The sequence below is a fragment of the Podarcis muralis genome, chromosome 4 (assembly GCF_964188315.1).
Source record: "Podarcis muralis chromosome 4, rPodMur119.hap1.1, whole genome shotgun sequence".
NCBI classification, from domain to species: domain Eukaryota; kingdom Metazoa; phylum Chordata; class Lepidosauria; order Squamata; family Lacertidae; genus Podarcis; species Podarcis muralis.
In genome coordinates this window covers 45,118,598-45,140,894 of record NC_135658.1, presented here as the reverse complement: position 1 = coordinate 45,140,894, position 22,297 = coordinate 45,118,598, and the positions used below count along the sequence as shown (strand labels likewise).

Below are 22,297 nucleotides of genomic sequence, written 5' to 3'. Positions count from 1 at the left end.
CATGTCAGTGTTATTTAAATTGATTTTCTCTATACTTCTGTAAAACAATGAGGGCTACTTGCCATCATTTTAATGGTTGACTAAATGTAGCAATTTCACTGCTAAACCTTCCTGTTCCTTATTATGCAATACTGCATAAGCCTCTGATGATTGCTGAACCTTAAAAGAAGAAGAGTTATTTCTGTAGTGTTTCACTGGGTATTTTACTGTCTGGCATGCAGCATAGGAAATGCTTGGAGCAAGTTAAAAATTAATTAATATCAAAACAGGCTAATCTGCTATTAGACCGTGTCAAAATGAAAAGGCGAATTCTTTACTTTCATGTTGTTAATCTATGTGACAAAGTAGCTTGTGTGCAAAAATACAAAAAATGTGCATACCATCTTTTTCTTCTGCTTAATATTGAGCGCCAGGTATACAAACAAATCTTTATTAGGCTACATTTTTATTGGGAAGACGATTCACCTTCAAATCTATGCAGGTAGGTAGGTAAGTATATGATGCACACATAAAAAAACAAGGATGTATAACTGGATTTTTGCTGTTAGCAGTACTTGTTGAATTCATGTAAAGGTAAAGGTAAAGGTACCCCTGACCATTAGGTCCAGTCATGACTGACTCTGGGGTTGCGGCGCTCTTCTCGCTTTATTGGCTGAGGGAGCCGGCGTACAGCTTCCAGGTCATGTGGCCAGCATGACTAAGCCGCTTCTGGCTAACCAGAGCAGCGTATGGAAACACCATTTACCTTCCCGCTGGAGCGGTACCTATTTATCTACTTGCACTTTGACGTGCTTTCGAACTGCTAGGTTGGCAGGAGCAGGGACTGAGCAAAGGGAGCTCACCCCATCACAGGGATTCGAACCGCTGACCTTCTGATCAGCAAGTCCTAGGTTCTGTGGTTTAACCCACAGCGCCACCTGCGTCCCTTCATGTAACAGTGTTTTATTCAGGACTGTTCACATAAAAGGGAACCAAAAGATACAGTACCTTACTGAACATGCCTGCATTGCAAGGACTTTGCACACTTTCCTTCCTACCCTGTTCAAGCTGGATTAACAAATATCATCATCAGGGGGAAAATGGCTCATGAAGGGACTAAGAAAGATGCTTCTCAGACACACAATTCCAACATGTTCATAGCAATTAGCTTAATAAAGGGTTTGTCTTCAGGAAAGCTGGGTCAAACACTGCAAAAATGTTAAATTTGTTCTACCAGACTATTTTTTTGGGGGGTGGCGGCGGCTGAAAGAGTGAACTATGTTGAAGTAATGGACGTCTCTCAAAGTGCAGAAAAAGGTGATCCTTCTGAACTTTAATTTTTGCAGCTGTCTAATGCACACACTAGTTACTTTTTCCTCTTAGTATTTTCAGTTCACATTAGTCTTGTTGTGTGTCTGTTGTAATAATTGTTATCAACATTTAGGTGTAATTTAAAAACAGTCCCATTCACTTAGGGATTTGATTGCCGAGAGATATTCTTCTTAGCAACCCTGAAATTTAGCTGTGAAGATATTTGATTGTTTGCAAATGTTTCAAAATTATTTGCATGGTTTTTATTGTTTCGTTGTTTGATACCTTGAGCTCCTTTAGGAGGAAGAGCGGTATTAAAAACAACAACAGCTAAGTAGCATTATTTCTATTAGGAAAAGAACCTATAGCAGAGTTTGGATTCATTCAGCATGCCATTATTTGGGGGGGGGGTGCTGTTACATATTTAAACTGTTATATTTTATTACCAGAATTTGGCAGGCTTTAAAGAGAAGTTTGTCTAACTGTAATTAAGTCACAATATTTCTAAATACAAAATTAATGTGTCATCATAGCCTTGTCCTACTGACGTGCATAACAAAGATCCAGATATATTTTTAAATCTTCATTTTGTTAGGTTTGCTGTAAGAATGTATCAAAATTCAATCCATAAAACCAAGGACATAATTGTCATGGTATCAAACATTCCTGCAACATGTCGCATGCCACTTTGGTGAAACATATAGCAAGAGGAGATAACACTCCCTCTTAGTTATCCTAGCAGGAACAGAGGATTTGCGGGAAGGGAGGACTGAATGATTATCCTAAAATTATGGCAGTTTAGTAAGACAAGACAAGATATGTGAAGCCCTGATTAAACTGACATTGAAAATGCTCTAAAGATTTAATCTTGTTAAAGGAAACAGAGCTAGAGCTGAGAGAGGAAGGGAGAGAGAGAGAGACAAGACAGAAGTACTGTTTTTGGGGGACAGGAGGCGGGCAGGTGTGGAGGATTCCCTGGTCCTGAATGGGGTAACTGTGCCCCTGAAGGACCAGGTGCGCAGCCTGGGAGTCATTTTGGACTCTCATCTGTCCATGGAGGCACAGGTCAAATCTGTATCCAGGGCAGCAGTTTATCAGCTGCATCTGGTACGTAGGCTGAGACCATATCTGGCTGCAGACTGTCTCGCCAGAGTGGTGCATGCTCTGGTTATCTCCCGCTTGGACTACTGCAATGCGCTCTACGTGGGGCTACCTTTGAAGGTGACCCAGAAACTACAACTAATCCTGAACGCGGCAGCTAGACTGGTGACTGGGAGCGGCCGCCGAGACCATATAACACCGGTCTTGAAAGACCTACATTGGCTCCCAGTACGTTTCCGAGCACAATTCAAAGTGTTGGTGCTGACCTTTAAAGCCCTAAACGGCCTTGGTCCCGTATATCTGAAGGAGCATCTCCTCCCCCATCGTTCTGCCCGGGCACTGAGGTCCAGCTCCGAGGGCCTTCTGACGGTTCCCTCACTGCGAGAGGCCAAGTTACAGGGAACCAGGCAGAGGGCCTTCTCGGTAGTGGCGCCTGCCCTGTGGAACGCCCTCCCATCAGATGTCAAAGCGATAAACAACTACCTGACATTCAGAAGACATCTGAAGGCAGCCCTGTTCAGGGAAGTTTTTAATATGTGACATTTTAGTGTATTTTTCATCTTTGTTGAAAGCCGCCCAGAGTGGCTGGGGAAACCCAGCCAGATGGGCGGGGTACAAATATTATTATTATTATTATTATTATAGAGAGACTCTGACCTGAATCCATTTGTCAGGAATTGCCATGGCCAATCGATAATCAAATCCAGTTCCTCCTTCTGTTACTGGACAGCAAAGGGCAGGCATCCCAGACACTTCCTTGAAAAACAATGCAATGTTACAAATCAAAGATCATTGTCCAAACAGCAAAACCTTACCAAAAGTTGAAAAAGCTTTCTGGAAGAGGGGTGAGCTGGAGAAAGAACTACAAAAGCCAGAACCTGTGGTCTGCCAAATGTTTCTGGACTCCAACTTTCAGAATTCATGACTGCTGGCAATGCTGGCTTGGGTTGATGGGAGTTAGAGTTCAAAAACATATGGTTCATTTTCCATAAAGTTCAGGAATTGGGTTGTGGTATAACTACTGTGTAAATCATGTAAAACTTTAAATCCTACTTATTAAGAACTGCATAGCACCAACCCCGTATCTCCATGAGAAGGGTACCAGGAAATTAAATAAAAGTATCCAACTAGTTCTACCAAGATGTGGAGTAGGGGTAGGGAGAGAAGCTGAAATGGATTATTTCATGTGTGTAAGCCTGTCCTTAGATGTTCTCGAAATGCAATGTGAAATATTAATAAAGGACACAATTCAACTGTCTGTTCACTTTCTCTTTCACATTATATCATTTTTACACATTCCATTAATTATATGCTGGCATAACAGAAACAGAATTTGATCACGGGCAACGGTGAGAGATGCATTACCTCTCTAACACATTCCTCGCCCCTATGTGTGTAGGGAAAGCAATGGAAGAACCCATTTTCAGTGGCGAATATTCAGAATATTAAAAAGAATTCTGTTACTTAATTTTATCAGGCAGGTCCTTACAGAACAAGACTACAAATCGATCCTACTCTAGACGAAAGCGTGCTCCTCTCCTGTGGCGCCAGTCATTCCACTATCATTACATGCAAGCTCAAATTCATGCTAGCCATTTGTAATTTAGAATGATATCAATAGTTCCTCCCTCCCAATTTCGTTCCACCATGAGCATGTGGATCAATTCCACATTTTGTATAGAGGCTCCCACTAGACAGAAAAAATGATGTATTGAAGTTGAAGTAGTTTTCAATTTAAGTAGAATAAATTGAAGGCACATCTTGTTAAAAAAAAATCTTAAATCAGGTAATGCAAACAGGCTCTACTTTGCTTCATTGGTAGGAATACTGATAACCATATTGTGGCTCACTAGATGATGGGCTAATTTTACTTGAAATGAACCCCAAAATCAATAAGACAATTTTAAGTTTAATATATCCCATAATTGCTTCATTTCATCAGTTTCTGTTTTAAATACTTGATGTTGTTGAACTTGTGTGTTTGTGTGTAATGGTTTCTTTTGGCGGAATATGAAATTCTTATTTCCCATGCTTACATGGTAGGAGAATACTCTATATTTTTCATTTTAGAATGAAGAAGCTGCTGGTACTGCCCATCTGAAGTATTTAAGTGCTGACATACCAATATTTATGTGTGCCTGTAATTCCCTTTAATTTTGTTTTCCCAGGTTGAATATAAAATAGTTGCATGTAAAACAGTTTCACAATGTTAAATGCTAGCAGGATTCTAGACATAATTCTTTGATCAAAATAACTGCAAATAACTTGTTCGGGCCTTTCAGTCAAAGTTAGTGCTTTGGAGTTTAATCATCTTACTGTGGAAATAATATTTATTTACATCTTCTCATTGATTTTGTTGTTTTGTTCATAAATCATGCATACAGACCTAAGCATTCCAAAATATCTTCTTGATAAATCTGAAGTGGGCCAAACATTTAGGGCTCTTAATTTATCACAGATTAGAATTTTCAGTGATACATATATTAGTTCATATTTGCTTTGACAATACTAATTGTAAGCTATCAACACCTTGAATAAAACATTTGTAAATCATAAAGAAACTCACTTATTAAACAGGCTAAGTTTAAAAATATTTCAGATGATCATACTGTACTTCAGAAATGTCAGTGCTTTCTGAATTTAACATTTAATTTGTGAAATAATGTACCTATGACTAAATGATAGAACTAGTTTATCCAAATATATCACTAGCAATTAGTGAGCATCCTAAAATAAAAAGTTTTCATCTTCTGTCTACCTTCCTGAGACTGTAGAATGATTCTTTTGTCTCCATTTAGACACTAGTTTCTTTTGCTTTTGATATCCTCAAAAGCTTTTCAACTGCTTGTTCTACTATCGGTATATGTTGGGAGGGGGAAGACTGGCTTGTTTCTATATTGCTATTTTCTCATGAAAATCAGTAATATATATAGAGAGAACAGTGAAATAATGGTACATTAAAATTTACTAAATGGCATCTATCAACAAACAGTACATTCCATCGCAAGCTGAGTGAATTCATGTTCCTGTTATTTAAATGAGAGAGATTTAAGCATGTATTTAAATCTCCAATTCCAATCAATTGATTTTAAAAAATACAAAACAAGAAGCTTAACAGCGGCTGGAACTTGCTTAAAGATAAGTACGTGGCTGCTAATGTAACTGTAATTGATTCAATTAAACTGTATTTCAAATAATAAAACAGCTGAAACTAATTATGTCAACATGTATTCTAAGAATTACCTCTGCTATCGTTATACATTCTGGATGCAAGAAATGTATCATGTGGTTTGCCATCATTAGGTACACTAAAGCTTCATCATCAACGTGCATCCCGAAGTATTCATTGTAATCTCCACTAAAAGCTGTGCCTAATAAGACAAAATCATAAAGTCTCAAGAGCAGGAAGTCAAAGCTGTAGGCTTCAGCCCAAGATTTTCAAAAGGAAACTATTAACAAATTTAAAATCATTGCATGGCTACACTACTGCATGATAATTTGAACATCACTGGTGTGCAGATTAAACTTACCAATACCATGATGGTGATACAGCATAGATGATATCCCATCAAATCGAAAGCCATCAAAGGCATACTCTTCTATCCACCACCTTAGGTTGGAGAGAAGAAATCTCAAGACCTCCCAGCTGAAAACAAACAACAACAAAGTCTAAATATTAAGGCGTACAATCTATCTTAGATATCCTATGGTTTCTATGCTAAATATTTATTTTCTCATGGTGAAATATGAACACTTTTCATTTTTCTTCTTCTCTCCCTGATTTTTACAGTGTGCAATTTTTGGTGATATTTAAACAATTATCCATTCTAGTGGACTTCATGTTTCATAATATCAATTATCCTTTTATCATCTCCAGTTAGGTTAAGGTATGAAAGCAGGAACATCCCAAATTAGTCAGCGACTGTGAACAGTTAGGTCAACATAAAGGGCATTAACTCTACTGAAATAAATTGACAGTGCTCTTAACCATGCACCGGATGGTACTCTTTGAGCTTTCTGTGATTTCAGAACTACTTCACTTCAAAAAGAACTACAGTCGTACCTTGGAAGTCGAATGGAATCCATTCTGGAAGTCTATTCAACTTCCAAAACGTTAGAAAACCAAAGTGTGGCTTCTGATTGGCTGCAGGAAGCTCCTGCAGCCAATTAGAAGCCGTGGAATCCCCGTCGGACGTCCAGCTTCTGAAGAACGTTTGAAAACCAGAACAGTCACTTCCGGGTTTTGATCGTTTGGGAGCCAAAACTTTCGAGAACTAGGCTGTTCGAAAACCAAGGTACAACTGTACTCTGAAGTCTTTTCTATGCTTGAGAGTTACAAAATAAACCAAAAGTAATGAAAAGCCTTTTTAATGTATGTGTAAAACTTTTGCAAATTCTATATTTGTCTGCAATTCAAAGAGCCAATTGGTTTATTTTAAAATTTAGACCAAATTGGCTTGCTATTTGCAACAGAAGTTAACAAAACAAGATTAATTAAATGGTGCTTTTCCAGGCACCTATGTTTCTAAATTTAAAATCATTGTTAAGTGGAAAGTAATGAGCAGTCAATTCAAGTATGCACTAATGCACCCTAGTTCTATCTCCAATCTTCTGCAGAATTTGAGTTTGATAATGTTTTGGGTTCCAGGATGACCACTTAAAATCTTGACCTAGAACTAAGGCTAGTGGTGTCACTTAGGAAAACACCTTTTGACAGAAACTCAACACATGTTGCAATAAACAAGTGTTTGCCTTCACAAGACTTTTAATGCAAATCCTCACTGATTTATTGCAACTGAGCTGTATCAGTTGACCCTTTTCGAGCCATCATTGAAACAAAATATGATCACATGAATGCTAACCCAAACCCTAGCATTGGCACAGAGGGTAGCTTCTGTCCCTGGGAACTCTGTGCACAAATTAGGCCCTGCAGTTCACCAACCTATTGTAAACCAGACAGTTACAAATTGGAAAAACAGTAAATGGAAGACACTAATAAGAAAAAAAAACCCAAAGCACTAAGTAAGCAGACCCTAAAACATTTTCAGTACCTACCCCATTACTGAGTCTATACTGAAAAAGGCTATTTGAAACAGAAAAATATTGAATCAATAATAATAAAAATACCCTGCCCATCTGGCTGGGTTTCCCCAGCTACTCTGGGCGGCTTACATCGTATCTAAAAATATAATAAAAACATCAAGCATTAACACCTCCCCAAACAGGGCTGGCTTCAGATGTCTTCTAAAAGTTGTGTAATTAATTATCTCCCTGAATGATTTTGCAATATAATTAAGGTCAAGAGAGTAAGGATTCTGTTGTCAGAGATGTCTGAAATCGCTGCTGGGGGAGGGTGGGTTGGTAGGAGTAGGGACAAAATGGCAGACAAAACCACTGCTCATCTGCCAGCATGCAGTTATACTTGTCCAAATATCTTCAACACACTACAGTTATACCTCGGGTTACAGCCACTTCAAGTTGCGTTTTTTCGAGTTTCGGCGGTCGCGTTTTGCGCATGTGCAGAAGTGCCGAAACGCAACCCACACATGCGTAGATGGGCAGATGCGGGTTGTGAACGCTGCGGGCTGTGAACGTGCATCCTGCACGGATCACATTCACAACCCGAGCGTCCACTGTACTTTTATGAAGTAGAAACAGTGCTTGGGGTTCTATGGATATGCAGTTAAATCATAATCATAAATTAAAATATATTCACTTTAAGACAACACAGGCATGCAAAGTATGACTGCCCCTCTACTATAAAACATCATTTCCCCTCATTATATGCTGCTGCTGCTGCTTAGACTTTAGCTTTGGTGTAAGACTTGTTTTTTAAATTTTGGTTTAAAATTTTTTTGGTAGCACCTATATTGATAGGGGTACAGACAGATCATATGAGAAATTAAACTCATAGCCATATATTTAAAGTATTCTCCCTTTTACAGTAGTAATATCAGGCACTCAAATCTGTTCCTTTACAGCTTACAATACAGTTGTTTGTCCTGTCCCCTTCTTTTAAATATCCTAATACACACATTTTCTTTGTGTAAGTACACGTGCAAGGAAAAAGAGAATTAATTTTATAGCCTTCAAACAAACAAACATGCTTTTTATTGAAAGTTTCACAAGCCCCTCACCCTGAGAGTAACTCTCAGCTATTCCCAACGCAGTACTGCATCTGTTCAGTTTTGTGAGAAAGCAAAAGTCCAATGCGTTCCCATTATTTCATTGTTAAATTACGCAAATTAGAGAAAGCCATAATTAATCTTAGCCAGCCTATGTAAGAGCATAGTTAAGAAATGTTGAATTAGAAAGGAGGATACTAATCTGAGGTCAGTGAACATATTAACTCCTTCCCACCCACTTTTCTTTATACACAGAGACCAGTGGGGAGCAGAAACCTCAAGGGACTGTATGTTAAAGGACGCAATGGAAAAGCTTTTAAGATGCAACACACAATTGTAGTATGTGATTAAAAGAAGAAAGTGCTCACTATTATTGCTATTTATATAGCACCAGCAGCGTACAAGGTGCTTTACACAGAAATATAATCAGAAGTGCCCTCTGGAGCTTGCAATCTAAATTTAGATTGCATTGCACTTATGAGTGCATTGGAGGGGAACGACAAGGGGAGGAAGAGACAATGGCAGCCAGTGATGAATCTGAGCACATGCAGTTATTTGTACTTAAGCTTTGTGGGGATGAGGAGTAGGAAATGAAAAGAAAGGGTTCATAGAAGATGGATTTGAAGGGGAAAACAGGAGGCAGGAAGAGGGAGGTGGGATCATGAAGGTCTAAGTATGTAAGAGCGGCTGAAGGTAGTAGAATTGGAGGTGCAGGACAATAATCAGGGGTATATCAGGAGAACAGGGAAGAGACTGAAGTCAAGGGATGCTAAGGACTTGGTGTCATGTGACAAAGGGAAGCAGAAAAATTATCAGGGAGGAGCAAAGCAGAAGCTATCTCCTCTCCAGGAGCTTGGGTGTTTGTCCCAGCTATGGTTTGGCTTACCATGGCGTTGCAAACCAGACCAAACAAAAAACCTACCGTTAATATGCAAAGTGATAGAAGGTATGTTGATTGAACAAGTTCATCTATTTGTTAAGTTTAACTTAGGGCTCATTCTGACATTGTTGAAGACTTGCTGCCCCTGCACATGTTTATCACATCCTTTTGCAGTGGTAATAGATAGGACATTATACTTTGGGTCCATTCCATGTGGTTACTCCCCACATCATTGTTAACAGTAGTCCTGCAGGTAAACTGCTTTGTATCCAAAGCATTGCCTAGCATTCAACTGAATGAGAAATAAACAGGATTCTGGAGTGCACATGGGGTGGTACAACAAATCACCTCCATAAGAGTTTAGTTTAGATTTTTTTAAAAAAAGAAAAAGCTTTAAAGTGTGAATTGTTGTGGACTGTGTCATTTTTCAAAATCTTTACTGAAACCCAGGAGCTTGAAATTCCTTTGAAATAGGTATCTTGATCTATCACAAGGGTCTCGATTCTATTTATTTCATTATTCAATAATTAAACTATGAAAACATTCCATGCAAAAAGAAATGTGGAAAAGATATATGGGATTATTTGAACATACTTGCAACTGACTTTGTTCCCCTCACCCCAAACAAGTAGCAGCAGCAAAACCTAGTGAACCTAAAATATGGAAATTGGAATCCAAAATGTTACTTGAAATAACTTATTTAAAATAACTTCTTTGAAATAACTTATTTCAAAATGCAAGACATAGTCAAAGGAAAAACAAAGCCGTTTCAAAAATCATTAATTCCAAGTTAGATTCTTGATTTATTAGATTCTCCCCTCCCTAAAATTGGAAATCTCCAGATACTAATTTGGATTCAGACACTGTGGTTCAGGCAGTCTTCAAATATAAATGAAGGGTTCTGCTTTTCAAGTAAGGTTTTGTTCTTTTGTGGATATTAAAAATGAAATACATTTAGTGGAAGTTAAAAAGATCTATTGACTTGAGAGACAGTCTTTTGAACAGCTTGGCAAGATGGTATATCTTAATAATGATTTAAGATTGATTCGGAGATACATAGCTAGGTGAACAGAATAAGAAAGTAGCCTAGCCAAAAGGTTTGCCTTCCGTAAGAGATTCTTTAGCATTTGAAGCTCAAGTCAGCCAATATTGGCTCAGGCACTGAAACACTGTTAACAAATATAAGTGCTTGTCTAAGTGTTTGCAGCAATAAAACAAAACAAATCCCCTACTGTAATGGGAAATGGGGTTGCTTGTGTGTAAACCTCCAACTGCTCCAAACTGCTTGAGGTGGTTGCGCCTTTCCCCGGCTGAGCAGCCCCTTGGCACGGCCTCTTCAGTTGCTGGCAGAATCCGTCAGTGGGCGTTTCCTAAACTTCTTCCAACATAAGAATTCCTTAACGGACAACCTCCTCCTCGGCTCTCTGCGCGGAAGCCTTCTGCGCAGAGTGGGCGTGCCAAGCGGTGGTCCTCCACTCTCCTCACTGACCTCACTGGAAGAGTCTCGGAGCCTCCCCTCCGAAGTGCTCTCTGCCTCTCCTTTCTTCCTGGTGTCACCTTGACTTCCTTCCTCAGCGGAAGCTCTCTCTCTTCCTTTACTGGTTCCCTCTCCGGCATCATTGGGGAGCCTAACCTCTCCACTCGGCTCAGATGTCAGTTCCCTGACACCTACTGAGCAACATCTATAATTCCTATTTAAATATCCTGCTGGAATAATGAAATATTTTGTATACAGACAACTATTAGCATCCAATAAGATTCATTTGCCCATAGCACATCTGGGTGGTACTTATATTTCACAAAGAGTGGTGGCATGTTGAAAAAGAAGATCAATAAGGATATTACTGATTAACTAGGGTCAGTCATTATATTCTGAAACAACATATGGGCTGCTAAGTCTGGAACTATTCTTAGGTGTTTTCTTAAAATTTGCAAAACACACAATTCAAATTAGTATCAGGGACCCACTGGGTGTCACTGACGAGGCCTTAAAAATTCCTGTCTGAAACTTTAAAGCAAGTACTTTGTACACTATTAAAATACTCAATTGATATCAAAGATATTTCAGCAATGTTTGCATGCACAGCAGTTTGACATGTACTGCCTGCCAATCAACTTGGTTACAGTGGCTTAGAGCATTTCTTGTTATACCAAGTAGTCATATGGTAGAGCCCTCATGGACGGAAGCCATTTCACATGCTGGTGATGAAATGCTTTCAAGCATCTTATACTGGCTGGCGTCTAGGAGTACACACTTGACAGGAGGGAAAGATGGGAAACAGGAGCGGCTCACTGGGGGGGGGGGTGTTGTGTGACAAAAGTCTCCTGGCAGCAGCATCACTGTCATATATCAGGGCAGGGAGGGGTGACACATGGTTAGAGCTGCATGGAGGAACTGGTGAGAGAGCTGGATTGGCTCTACCAGATTGTCCACACTGCCCTGACCGCGTTGTTGCCTTGCTTCTGCCCTACTGTTATGGGGAAGAGATTCTACTGCAAGGAGGCTATAATTGCAGCAACACCCCCTGGGCAAGCAACTCTTGACTGCACTGAAGTCTGTGGCAGATAGATGATAGATAGATAGATAGATAGATAGATAGATAGATAGATAGATAGATAGATATGCTTTATTCAAGATAATTTCTGAACCACTTATAATACGCATAATATATATATTGGAACTTATCAGATGTTGGCTATTAAATACTGATGTTGAGAAAGCATCACTGGTTGCCAGTACATTACTGAGTCCTAAACAACCTAGAAAAGCTTGCCCATTTCTTTATTCCTTTGCCTTATCTTGGCATCTGGTAGGCCACTGTGAGAACAGAGTGCTGTCCTAGATGGGCCCTTGGCTTGATCCAGCAAGGGATCTTCTTATGACATTAGGATCTGCCAGAAAAGCTCATCTGTCCTCAACAAGAAACTGTCCCTTTAGTCTGGTGGAACAGTGGCTATGGTATTTTCTTCTGATATCAGGCTGGTACTATGTGTAATGAGTTTTAGGTAGAAACTTAAGACTTTCGCAAACCTTCTTATAAAAAACAATTTACTGTTTTTATAACCTTTTTGTCAGATGATCCATCCTGTGCTTTTGTTTCTCTGAAGTATTTTGCTTTCATTTTATTGTCACGTTACTTGGGTTTCAACTAAGATTTTGTGCACCACATAGGTATATTTTTATACAAGTTTGCAATATGGAAATGCATAACACAGTAAGAACTATAAAATAAAAATTCACATTATGGACGTCTTGGATAAAAGAAAAAGCCAATCTTTGTATGTGCATAGCACTGTAAATTATTAAACAACAAAACTAAACAAGCAGCAGGAAGTCTGCCTGGGATTATTTTCCCTCCAACAATCTCCTATGCAGATTTCCCTTCCTATACAGATCATCTGGGATTTAATTAAAAGAAAGAAGCACATTCTTCTAAAACAGTAGCCCAGAGATTTGAGAGTTATGTATACTTCACAACTGTTTTGAAATTTCAGAAGTTGCTTTAACTTATCAGAATTAAAATATAATATAGATGTTGGAGAACTCTTTTTTTGGTTTTGTTTTCTAGATTTCTTATTCTCCATTCTTGTTTAGAAACTACCACATATCTCAGCGAGGGAATAAATTAAAGTTAGTAAACAGTCCAATTTCCTTTATTCTTTTTTTTTAAAGTATATTGAAAGTTCAGAAAGCTGCCTTGTTTTATCAGCATGTTTTTTGTATGGTATTGCACAGGATGCGTTTTATACTAAAGCCGCAGCAAAAAGTAACAATAATATACTGAAGGATAGTGCATTTCTAAATACAGTACAGTACTAGATCAGGGATGAGAAAATGTTTTCCTTCTAGATATTGCTGGATCACAACTCCCACAATCCCTGGCCATTGGCTATATGGCTGGGCCTTATGGGAGCTGGAACATGTGGAGGGGGATCACAAGATTCCCCATCCTACCTGTTAAAAAACAACAACATGGTTTCAAAAGCTTGTCAGTTTCTATATTAAATTCTCTCTCTCTCTCTCTCTCTCTCTCTCTCTCTGTGTGTGTGTGTGTGTGTGTGTGTAAAAACAAGTAAGATGCATTTACATCACTCATCTTTAAATCTTAGCCAGGAATGAGCAAATTGGACCAGATTCTGCTCTTGTATGTTTCTTTAGATCTGTGTATGTGTGTGATAGTGTTAATGAGATAGAAGGGTGTGTGTGTGTGTGTGTGTGTGTGTGTGTGTGTGTCAGTGTTAGGACCAAAGCCTTGGTTTCCACTTTTCCATTGACATTTCCTGTTTATGAATGGAAATGGGAGAGTAAAAGACAAAACCATTTTCAGGCATTAAGCCTACTCAATTAAAAACAATGAAGAAGGGGGGGTGCAGTTGTGCCTGCTCCCCTCCCCCCCCCCCGCCCACTGGCTCTCCTTCTGACCTTTGGTGTGTCCAGCTGAGGGCACTTTGAATGCTTTCCACAATGCGTTCCATATCATGAGGAAGATACCAAGTGTGTTGTTACTTTCTTGAGTTATCTGTTCAGCATGGGTTTGAGATCTGTGTCATGGACTCACCAGTTGCTGGATCTAGCATCTGCTTCTGTGTTATCCATTTACCAAATGGGGTAAATAGTTTCTAAAAGGATGTTGGACTAGATGGGGCTTTGGTCTGATTCAGCAAGCCTCTTCTTATGTTCATTCCCCAACCTGCCATTTTGTGACTGGCTCAGGCCTCTTAAAATGTTATAACAACTTATGGAAGCCCTACATCCATTATAATGATTCATAAAATTTTAAACAGGTGGAGAGAATCAGTGGAGAAGGATTTCTTTTTCCAACAAATGAGAGAGGAACAAAAATTGGAGTGGGTCGGAGAGAAAGCTGGTCTAGACATTCCATGCTGGACCAAAGATAATTATTCTTTTTTTATGAGTGACCATTTAATGTGTTTTATAGCATACCAATAAAAATATAAGAAAAAATTGCAATTATTTTCCATGTCCCTCACAAATATCTCAGAGCACAACTTAATTACCACACAATCTTGGTTGGGGTTTCCACTCCCCCCCCTTCCCCTAGCTACATTTTAAAGATCTTGCACACAGCTGTGTTTGATTGTAGATAATAAAGGAAACTGGACCCTTCAAGGGAAATTATATGTTATTGAAACATCTTCTAACTAAAGGAGCATCTGTGGCTTTAAAGTCTCCTATTCTGTAATATCAATTTAAACGTAAAAGCAGGAAAAAGGTTTCATCTAGCAAGGCTGTTTATTAAAAATTAAAACTATGTCTTCTGTAGCATATCTGGTTTGTATATATTATGAGGCGTATGCACAGGGCTAGGTTTGGGGGGAATATTGAAGATGACTGCACATCACCACTGTCCATTCACAATTCCAAACGCCAAGCAAAATTTTAACGTCAGCGGTGATGGTGACCAGTGCAGCTAAGGGTTGAAGGAGAGAAATAGCAGCACAGCCCATGGAGTACATTTGCCTAGAGCCCCTCAAACCAGGTTATGTTCTGAAGCCACATGACACCACCACCTGGTATGAAGCTCAGCAGGCCTGAGTCTCGTCAATGTCCAGCTGGGTGACCACATCTTTGCCACCATAGGTTCCATGACACATGAAAGACAGGATATAAATATAATAAAATAATAACAACATTAATAACTGTATCCATCATGTCCCACTGTACTATGCAAGCTCAATGTGTAAAATTGCAGAGTGGTCAACGAGGATAAGTTTAGAAGGCAGGAGAGTTTTAATGTATACAGGCTATCGTTGTTTTGCACAGGGATTCCATTCCAGACCTCACATGCATCAGCAGAGTGCGTGTAAGCCTGCCCTACCCCTTTTCCTGATGTCTTTATGACATTTTGGGACTACTTCTGGGTTTGGCACGTGTGCTACCTTGAGTTATGTGGTGATAAGGGAGGAATTTAAAATAACTGTAACAACAACAACAATACTGCACAACCATTAACAAACAAACAAAAAAGCTTCTGTTATTTTCACACAGAAAATATGCTCACTGCTCTTACACATCCCACAACAGAAATATGAAACTTGTCAAATGAATTGGTTTGCTGATGATGTCATTGTTTGACATACAGTAATCTCAAAATAACATAATTTAATTTGACAGTAATTAAATGCCCACTATATCCCCAGAGAAAACCCACCTGTGATCACTCTGAAAGGCCACAGGATGCCATTCCTGCTTCGTGAATGCAGCTTTGAAAACATTAACTAATTGGCTGAAAATTCCCACTAAATTTGAATAATTTGAAATATGACCAGATAAAAAGGTTAATACTACATTTAACACACATGCGAAAAACTGTCCACATTCTCAGACTTCTATATATATATATGCAGGCAAGTGTGACACAATTTGTAATATTTTATTTCTTTCTACCACTTCTAGGCTGCTTACAGACAAAAGTTTGTTGGACATTTTACAAAAATAAAATAAAATATATAAATATGATGCAATCCATAAACATACAAATAGCACAAAAACAGAGAACCAACATAAAACATTATCTAACAATATAAAAGCAGACGAGCATAAAATTAAAAACCAGTAAAAAAAAAAAGCAAACAGAAAGCAATTTCTGCTGAGATCTGAATGCACTGAATAATACATATTTGTCGTATTGTTATTAAAAGTCCTAGGATGATGAGGATGAGGATGATGCTCCAACAAGCACGGAAAAAAGCATAACCTAGGTAACCATGGAAGTTTCTCTGGGAAGGCGATTCGACAATTGAGATAACACTATTGAGAAAGCCCTCTTCCTACTACACGCTTCCTGTCTATGGTGGGTGGAGACACCCTCAGAAAGGCCTCTGATGAAGATCTGAAGGACCAGGCAGGACAAGGAGGGAGTCCTTTAGAAAACAATGAAGCCCTAGATTCCTTGGAACCAGGTGAACACCAGCACTTGGAACTGGAAATGAACAGGGAGCCAGTGCAGTGGACAAAACTCTGGAATAATGTGGTCGTATCTGCCATTCCCCATTAATACTCTTGCTGTCCTATTTTGGACCTATCTAACTCTCTGGAGCATTTTCAAAGCAGTCCCACATGTAGTACATTGCAGCAATCCAACCAGGAGCTTATTAGAGTGTGGATAACGGCCACAATGCTCTCTCTCTCTCTCTCTCGATAGGGTTTTAAGTATATATAAGCCAAAGCTGATAATTGTACTCCAAGGCACCAAGATCACAGTTACAATGATAGATCCAAGAGAAAGCTACATTCATTAGCTTTCATTATCAACACTACACCTGCAGAAACTAACCTGGAGCAGGTATCTGTAAAGTGCTTTGCAATCCTGTCCCAGCAGGCTGAGGATTCTTCAAATTCCACTTGAGGGCCAAGTTGCATAAAGCTCCTCAGAAAAAGTTTATTTATATGGCACTGTGCACATGCAGTGGTAGTGCAAAAGTATAACTTCTTATCGCTATCATTACCATATAGTTGTTTTCAAACTTCAGCCAGTGAAAATGCAGTGGCCAGACTGGTTTCTGAAATCAGCATTCATTGTCATATTTTTATTTTGTTTTGTTCCATCTGCCACTGGCTTCCAGTTTATTTCAAAGCGTAATTCAAAGTGTTGGTTCTTACCAACAACATCCTAAATGGTTTGGAGACTTGAAGTACTCTGAAGCTGATGGGGTTTTCTTTACAATCAAGCAGTATATAAATTTTATGAAATAAATAAACAATAGCAAATAATCTCTCCATTTAACGTGTTGTTTTAAGTGCTTTCCATGATGATGCAAGCTCCAAAAACCTGGGAAATTACTGCTGTCTTCAGCCAACACATTCTATAAACATGATGAGTGAAGAGTCTCTAAATTCAACTTGGCATACTGCATTTAAGAGGAAGAATAAACAAACAGGAATTTTTTGGGGGGGAGGATATTCTGAAGAATTATTTCAGGAAAAAGGAAATAATCCTATTTTTTTCAAGAGCCATCTTAATGAAGTGAATAGCATACACAACTATTCTTAAATGCCATGTTTTATAATGGGTATCTCAAGCAAGTTATTTACCGTATACTTACTTTGCGTAGTCAAAAAGTCGGCTATCCCACAATGCATGTGTTCCTCTAGGACCAGAGTGGAAAAATGCATCATCTGTGCCATCAAATTTGTTCAGGCCATCCTCAGAATTCTTTGATGCGTGGCTGTGTACAACATCCAGCAAGACAGTAATTCCCATTGAGTGGGCCACATCAATTAGTTCCTTCAAGTCATCTGGAGGTCCATAACGGCTAAAATGTTGAACATTGAACGTTATTGGTTTACTATGCCCTAGAGTCATATATACTTGCTTAGTGGTGGCACATATGCTTTGTGTGTATGAGGTTTTTTAACATTTCTTGTTCAAATGGTCCTAGGTAGCAAGGGTGAGATAAGCTCTTTCAAAGATGGTACCAATCAAAGGAGGCAATCCCAGTGCTTGGAAGACCAACAGCTTGACTCAGTAGAAGGAGGTAGCTTTTTTACTCCCTGCACATGTTGGCACACTGCAAACGCTCGAGACTTAGAACAGAAAAAAGAGGGCAAATCACTTTCCCTTGTTCAGGCTTAAAGAAATGAAAACCAATTTGTCTTGACATGGGTGCTGTGAGCATGTATAAGATAACGACTGTAAAGCACTTCAACACAGTGAAGTACCTTATAAATGGAAAGACTGAAGCTTTAATTCGCATCACTTCTCAGGCATTTCAGGAGGAAATTATGGGAGGAATTCAACTTTGTAGTCTTCTGATCTAGAGGACTGGTTTATTCTGCCCACGTGAAATATTCTGTCCAGCTCTAGGCACCACAATTTAAGAAGGAGATTGACAAGCTGTAATGTGTGCAGAGGAGGGCAACCAAGATGATTGAGGGTCTAGAAAGCAAGGCTTAAGAGGAACAGTTGAGGGAGTTGGGTATGTTTCTCCTAGAAAAGACAAGACTGAGAGGAGATATGATGGCCATCTTCAAATATCTATCCGGCTGTCATGCGAAGGATGGAGCAAGCTTGGTTTCTCGTGTAGACATGCAGCTGGGAAGGGAGCAGGGCAAGAAGACATTGCATCTCCATTCCCCCATCCCAACTGAAAACAGAGGAAGGATCAACTCTGTAGAATGCTCCTTCACATGGGGCTTCTTTGCAGGGAAGCTGCTTGTGAAGGAGCATCTAGCACCCTGCATGATGCCTGCACACAACAGTTGTTGCACCGAGGCATTGATTCTGCAGCATGTTGCTTCAAGGACAGGACAGCAGGCAGGAAGGAGATCCAGGGAGAACCAAGCTCGTACCATCTCCTGGGAAAATATAGCTCTAGGCCACCCACAGCAATCCATACCTGCCCAAACTCAACTGTGACAATGTCCAAATCCCTCTGAAAGGCCCAATATTTGGCTTGGGGCTTGGCTGTATCTGGTACAGAATCCTAGTGTCTATACACACCTCTTTCCTCTTCTCGGACAAGCAAAAGGCATTGTTTGTTTGTTTGATTAATTTCTTACCCACCTGGAAGGTCTCAAGGCAGGTTACAACAATTCAAAATTCTATATTAAAAACAGTTTGAAACAAATTACAATCATGGCAATATGGTGTGTTTGGAAAATGTCTATCCCAGGTGTCAATGGCCAAGGCGTTATCAGTGTTAACAGAGTTAAAGGACAGATTATAGCCAGAAAAAATCCACTCAGCATACCAAGCTGAGAAAATTGAAATGTATTTTTATGTTCTCTAACGGTAACCTACATAATTTATGTCATATATGTGTAGTACTTATTTGGTCTGAAATTGTATCACAATTTAAAACCAAATAAAAACTACACATATACAGCAACAACCATATATTTATTATTTGTGTTATATGATGAAGGGTGAGTAATAAAGATAATAAATTATTATGATGATACATCATCATTGGAGCTGCTTTTCCATGGTTTAAAAGCCTTTTAATCAGTTGGACCTTACTGGAAAAAAATGATCCAAAGGAAACTTTCAAGCAATAAAGTAGCCAGATCTATAAAGCCGATTGCTGTATCAAGCAGATTCCAAATATGTGTAATGAGATTATAGCAACTCAGGATGTAGGTATTTCACAGCTGAGTGCAGCTACTGAACAACTGAATGCAAAACAATTTCCTACATTTGTGAAGCTAGAATATAAAAGGCGAAATGCACTTCCAAACATATATGTTTGGAATATATATATATATATATATATATATATATATAGCCTCCAGAAGATTTGACTCAATTTTGCCTCACTGACTGGTAGGCCTATCTGAAAACTTGCTTTTTGAAAACACCCAAAAATGTTGGAAAACAAAAATAAACTCATGAGACATAAAAAGACTTTAACATACCTGGACGCTGCAAAAAAGCTTGTAATCTGATAACCAAAACTAGCGTAGTAAGCATGTTCCATCACAGCCATCAACTGAATGCAATTATATCCTGTTTTTCCAAAAAGAAGAAAAAGAAGAAGGAAGAAACAAAATTTCATTCATCGTTGTTGTCATTTGTACAAAGTGTTTGGCCTACAAGATATTCATTTTAGCTAAAAGACACATTGCATTTAGCCAGAAAAAGATAATTTAGACAATATGTTATGAGCAAACCTACCAAAATAAAGCCTACGGGAGACATGACTTCCCAGCCATACTGGGAAGGTTGATTTCTCAAGCACTGAAAGATTAGCCTTTTAAGTACATAATATGCAAATATAATCATAATTTGACTTTAGAATATTAACTATGCCAATCTGCATGTCCTGAACTTCAACTGCACTTTTGATATTTACACTGTTGATCATAAAAAGAAAAAGAGTAACTGACTATGCACATACAAAACCTTGCGCTTTCCTTAATGTTTCAAACATGCACCATTTCTATCTAATCGTTAACATATTTTTCTCCAAATTCATTTCCCTCAAGGAATCTCTCTAAAAGAACAAACATTAAAGCAATGGAATTTTGCTTTGAAGCTTACTGAAGGAGCTGAGGACCAAAGGAAAAGAAAAACCTTTCTTTTTGTCCCTTATCCAACCCAAAATGTTTTTCTGTGATATTAAGTGAAGGAAATCTGAAGGGAAAAGTACAGTTTAATGATGAAACCGCCAGCACTTAAAACAAATCTTTTACTAAGCTAACTTTTATGTCAGCAAATAAATGCCCCTTCAGCCACCAAGCAAGGATTATAGGCAAAGGATAACCTTCAGATCTGTTTGAAACTCTGTGGAAGCCAGAGTTTCTCTTGTTTCTTAGTTTTCACTAAAATCTTTGACATGTCAATTAACCTGCTCCTCAAAATTTTCATAATGTTTACTTAATTACTTATTTTTTCTTTTGCCCTCAAATCAGATGTGAGAGATGGGTAGTGTCAGCTTAGTTAACTTAGGTTGCAACCCTCAACACCTGAGCTACAGAGAAAGTCACACTGAAGAAAGTGGAGCTTTCTTCAAGAGAAAAAACAGCTAACAACCCTTCTAAATCAAACTAAAGTTCATCCAGACCAGCCAACACCAGACACCAGATGTTTATGAAAAGCCTAAAAGCAGGGCATGAGGACAACAGCTCTCATAAATTTATCCCTTTGAAAGCTGGTTGAGATGGTGACCATTATAACACCTTGTGGGAACAAATTTCTAGTTTGACCACACACTTTGTGAAGAAACACTTCCTTCCTTGTCTGTCCTGAATCTCGCACAGTTCAGCTTCATTGGATGACTCTAGGTTCTGGTACTATGAGTGAGATCTAAAAGCTTATTTACTTTCTCCATGCCGTGAATAAATTTATAGACTATTTATGCACAACTTCTGCATACTGGATTGATGTCATATGGTACACACCGTGAGTGTGGTTCAACTAAGTTGTTGCATGTGTGGGACAAGGCCCACTCTTTACCCATTGTACATACCCCATTTTGCTCTACATTGACCAGAAAAGGGGTCTTCTACCCCATGACTTCAAGACCCCTTTCCTAGTCAATCTCTGATTGCTCAGGTCCTACTAGTATAAATGCAAAGTTTGGATTTTTGTCTAAATGTGCATCACTTGACACATAATTATGCTGAGCCATGCAGATATTGGTAGGAATCATAAGACCACAATGTGACACCAACTTTGCACCAGTTGCACTGATTTTTGGTCGATTTCTGGGTCAAATTCAAAGTGCTAGTGTGAACCTTTAAAGCCCTTAATGTTTAGGTGTGACGTTACCTAAACAAGCATCTGGATAGAGAGGTACATTCTGTCTTGCTGAGGTTGCACTGAACTGTGCACTATCTGTGGCTAGGAGAGTGTTTCCCAGCAGAGGTTGATATGCCAAATATGACCCTAACTAGAGATACTAAACTTTGTCTAGGTCACCTTCAGGATTGTCTAATGTGATCTGTTCTATGTGGGTCTCCCTTTGAAAATGGTCCCAAAACTCTAATTAGGGCAGAATGCTGCTTCTCAGTTGCTGGTGGGAACAAGATCAGGACATGTAATGCCAATTTGTACCAGTGGTACCAGATGCTGGTTTTGAACTTTAAAGCCTTAGCAGTCTGGAACCACAATTCCTGAAGAACCACATACACCAATATGAGTCTGGCTGCATATTTAGGTCTGCAGCAGAAGCTCTGCATATTTGGCTGGCTATATGGGAGATTCAGCTGGTGAGTACAAGAAACAAGGCCTTTAAAATCTCTCTTGTTTGGAACACTTTATCCTAAAGGTTATTCTCTCAGAATTGGCCGTATGAGTAGCAACTATTTTGTTGGTAATTTATACTGATGTCTGTAAACTATTTTAGCTGGCCTAGGTATTGTTAACATTGTTGCTATGCATTGTTTTATGATGTTCTGAATTGCCCTGGGTGGGCTATGCTCAGAAGGACTGTATAC

At 38.9% G+C, this 22,297-nt stretch overlaps 1 protein-coding gene across 1 annotated transcript in view; it reads right to left on the bottom strand.

The window, feature by feature from the left end:
- Window positions 1-22,297, bottom strand: part of GBE1 (1,4-alpha-glucan branching enzyme 1) — a 147,244-nt gene that overhangs the window by 59,405 nt on the left and 65,542 nt on the right. The window contains 5 exon segments of the mRNA XM_077927261.1: window positions 3,049-3,147; window positions 5,635-5,762; window positions 5,922-6,037; window positions 17,464-17,673; window positions 19,775-19,865. Coding sequence (XP_077783387.1) covers window positions 3,049-3,147; window positions 5,635-5,762; window positions 5,922-6,037; window positions 17,464-17,673; window positions 19,775-19,865 — 644 coding nt within the window.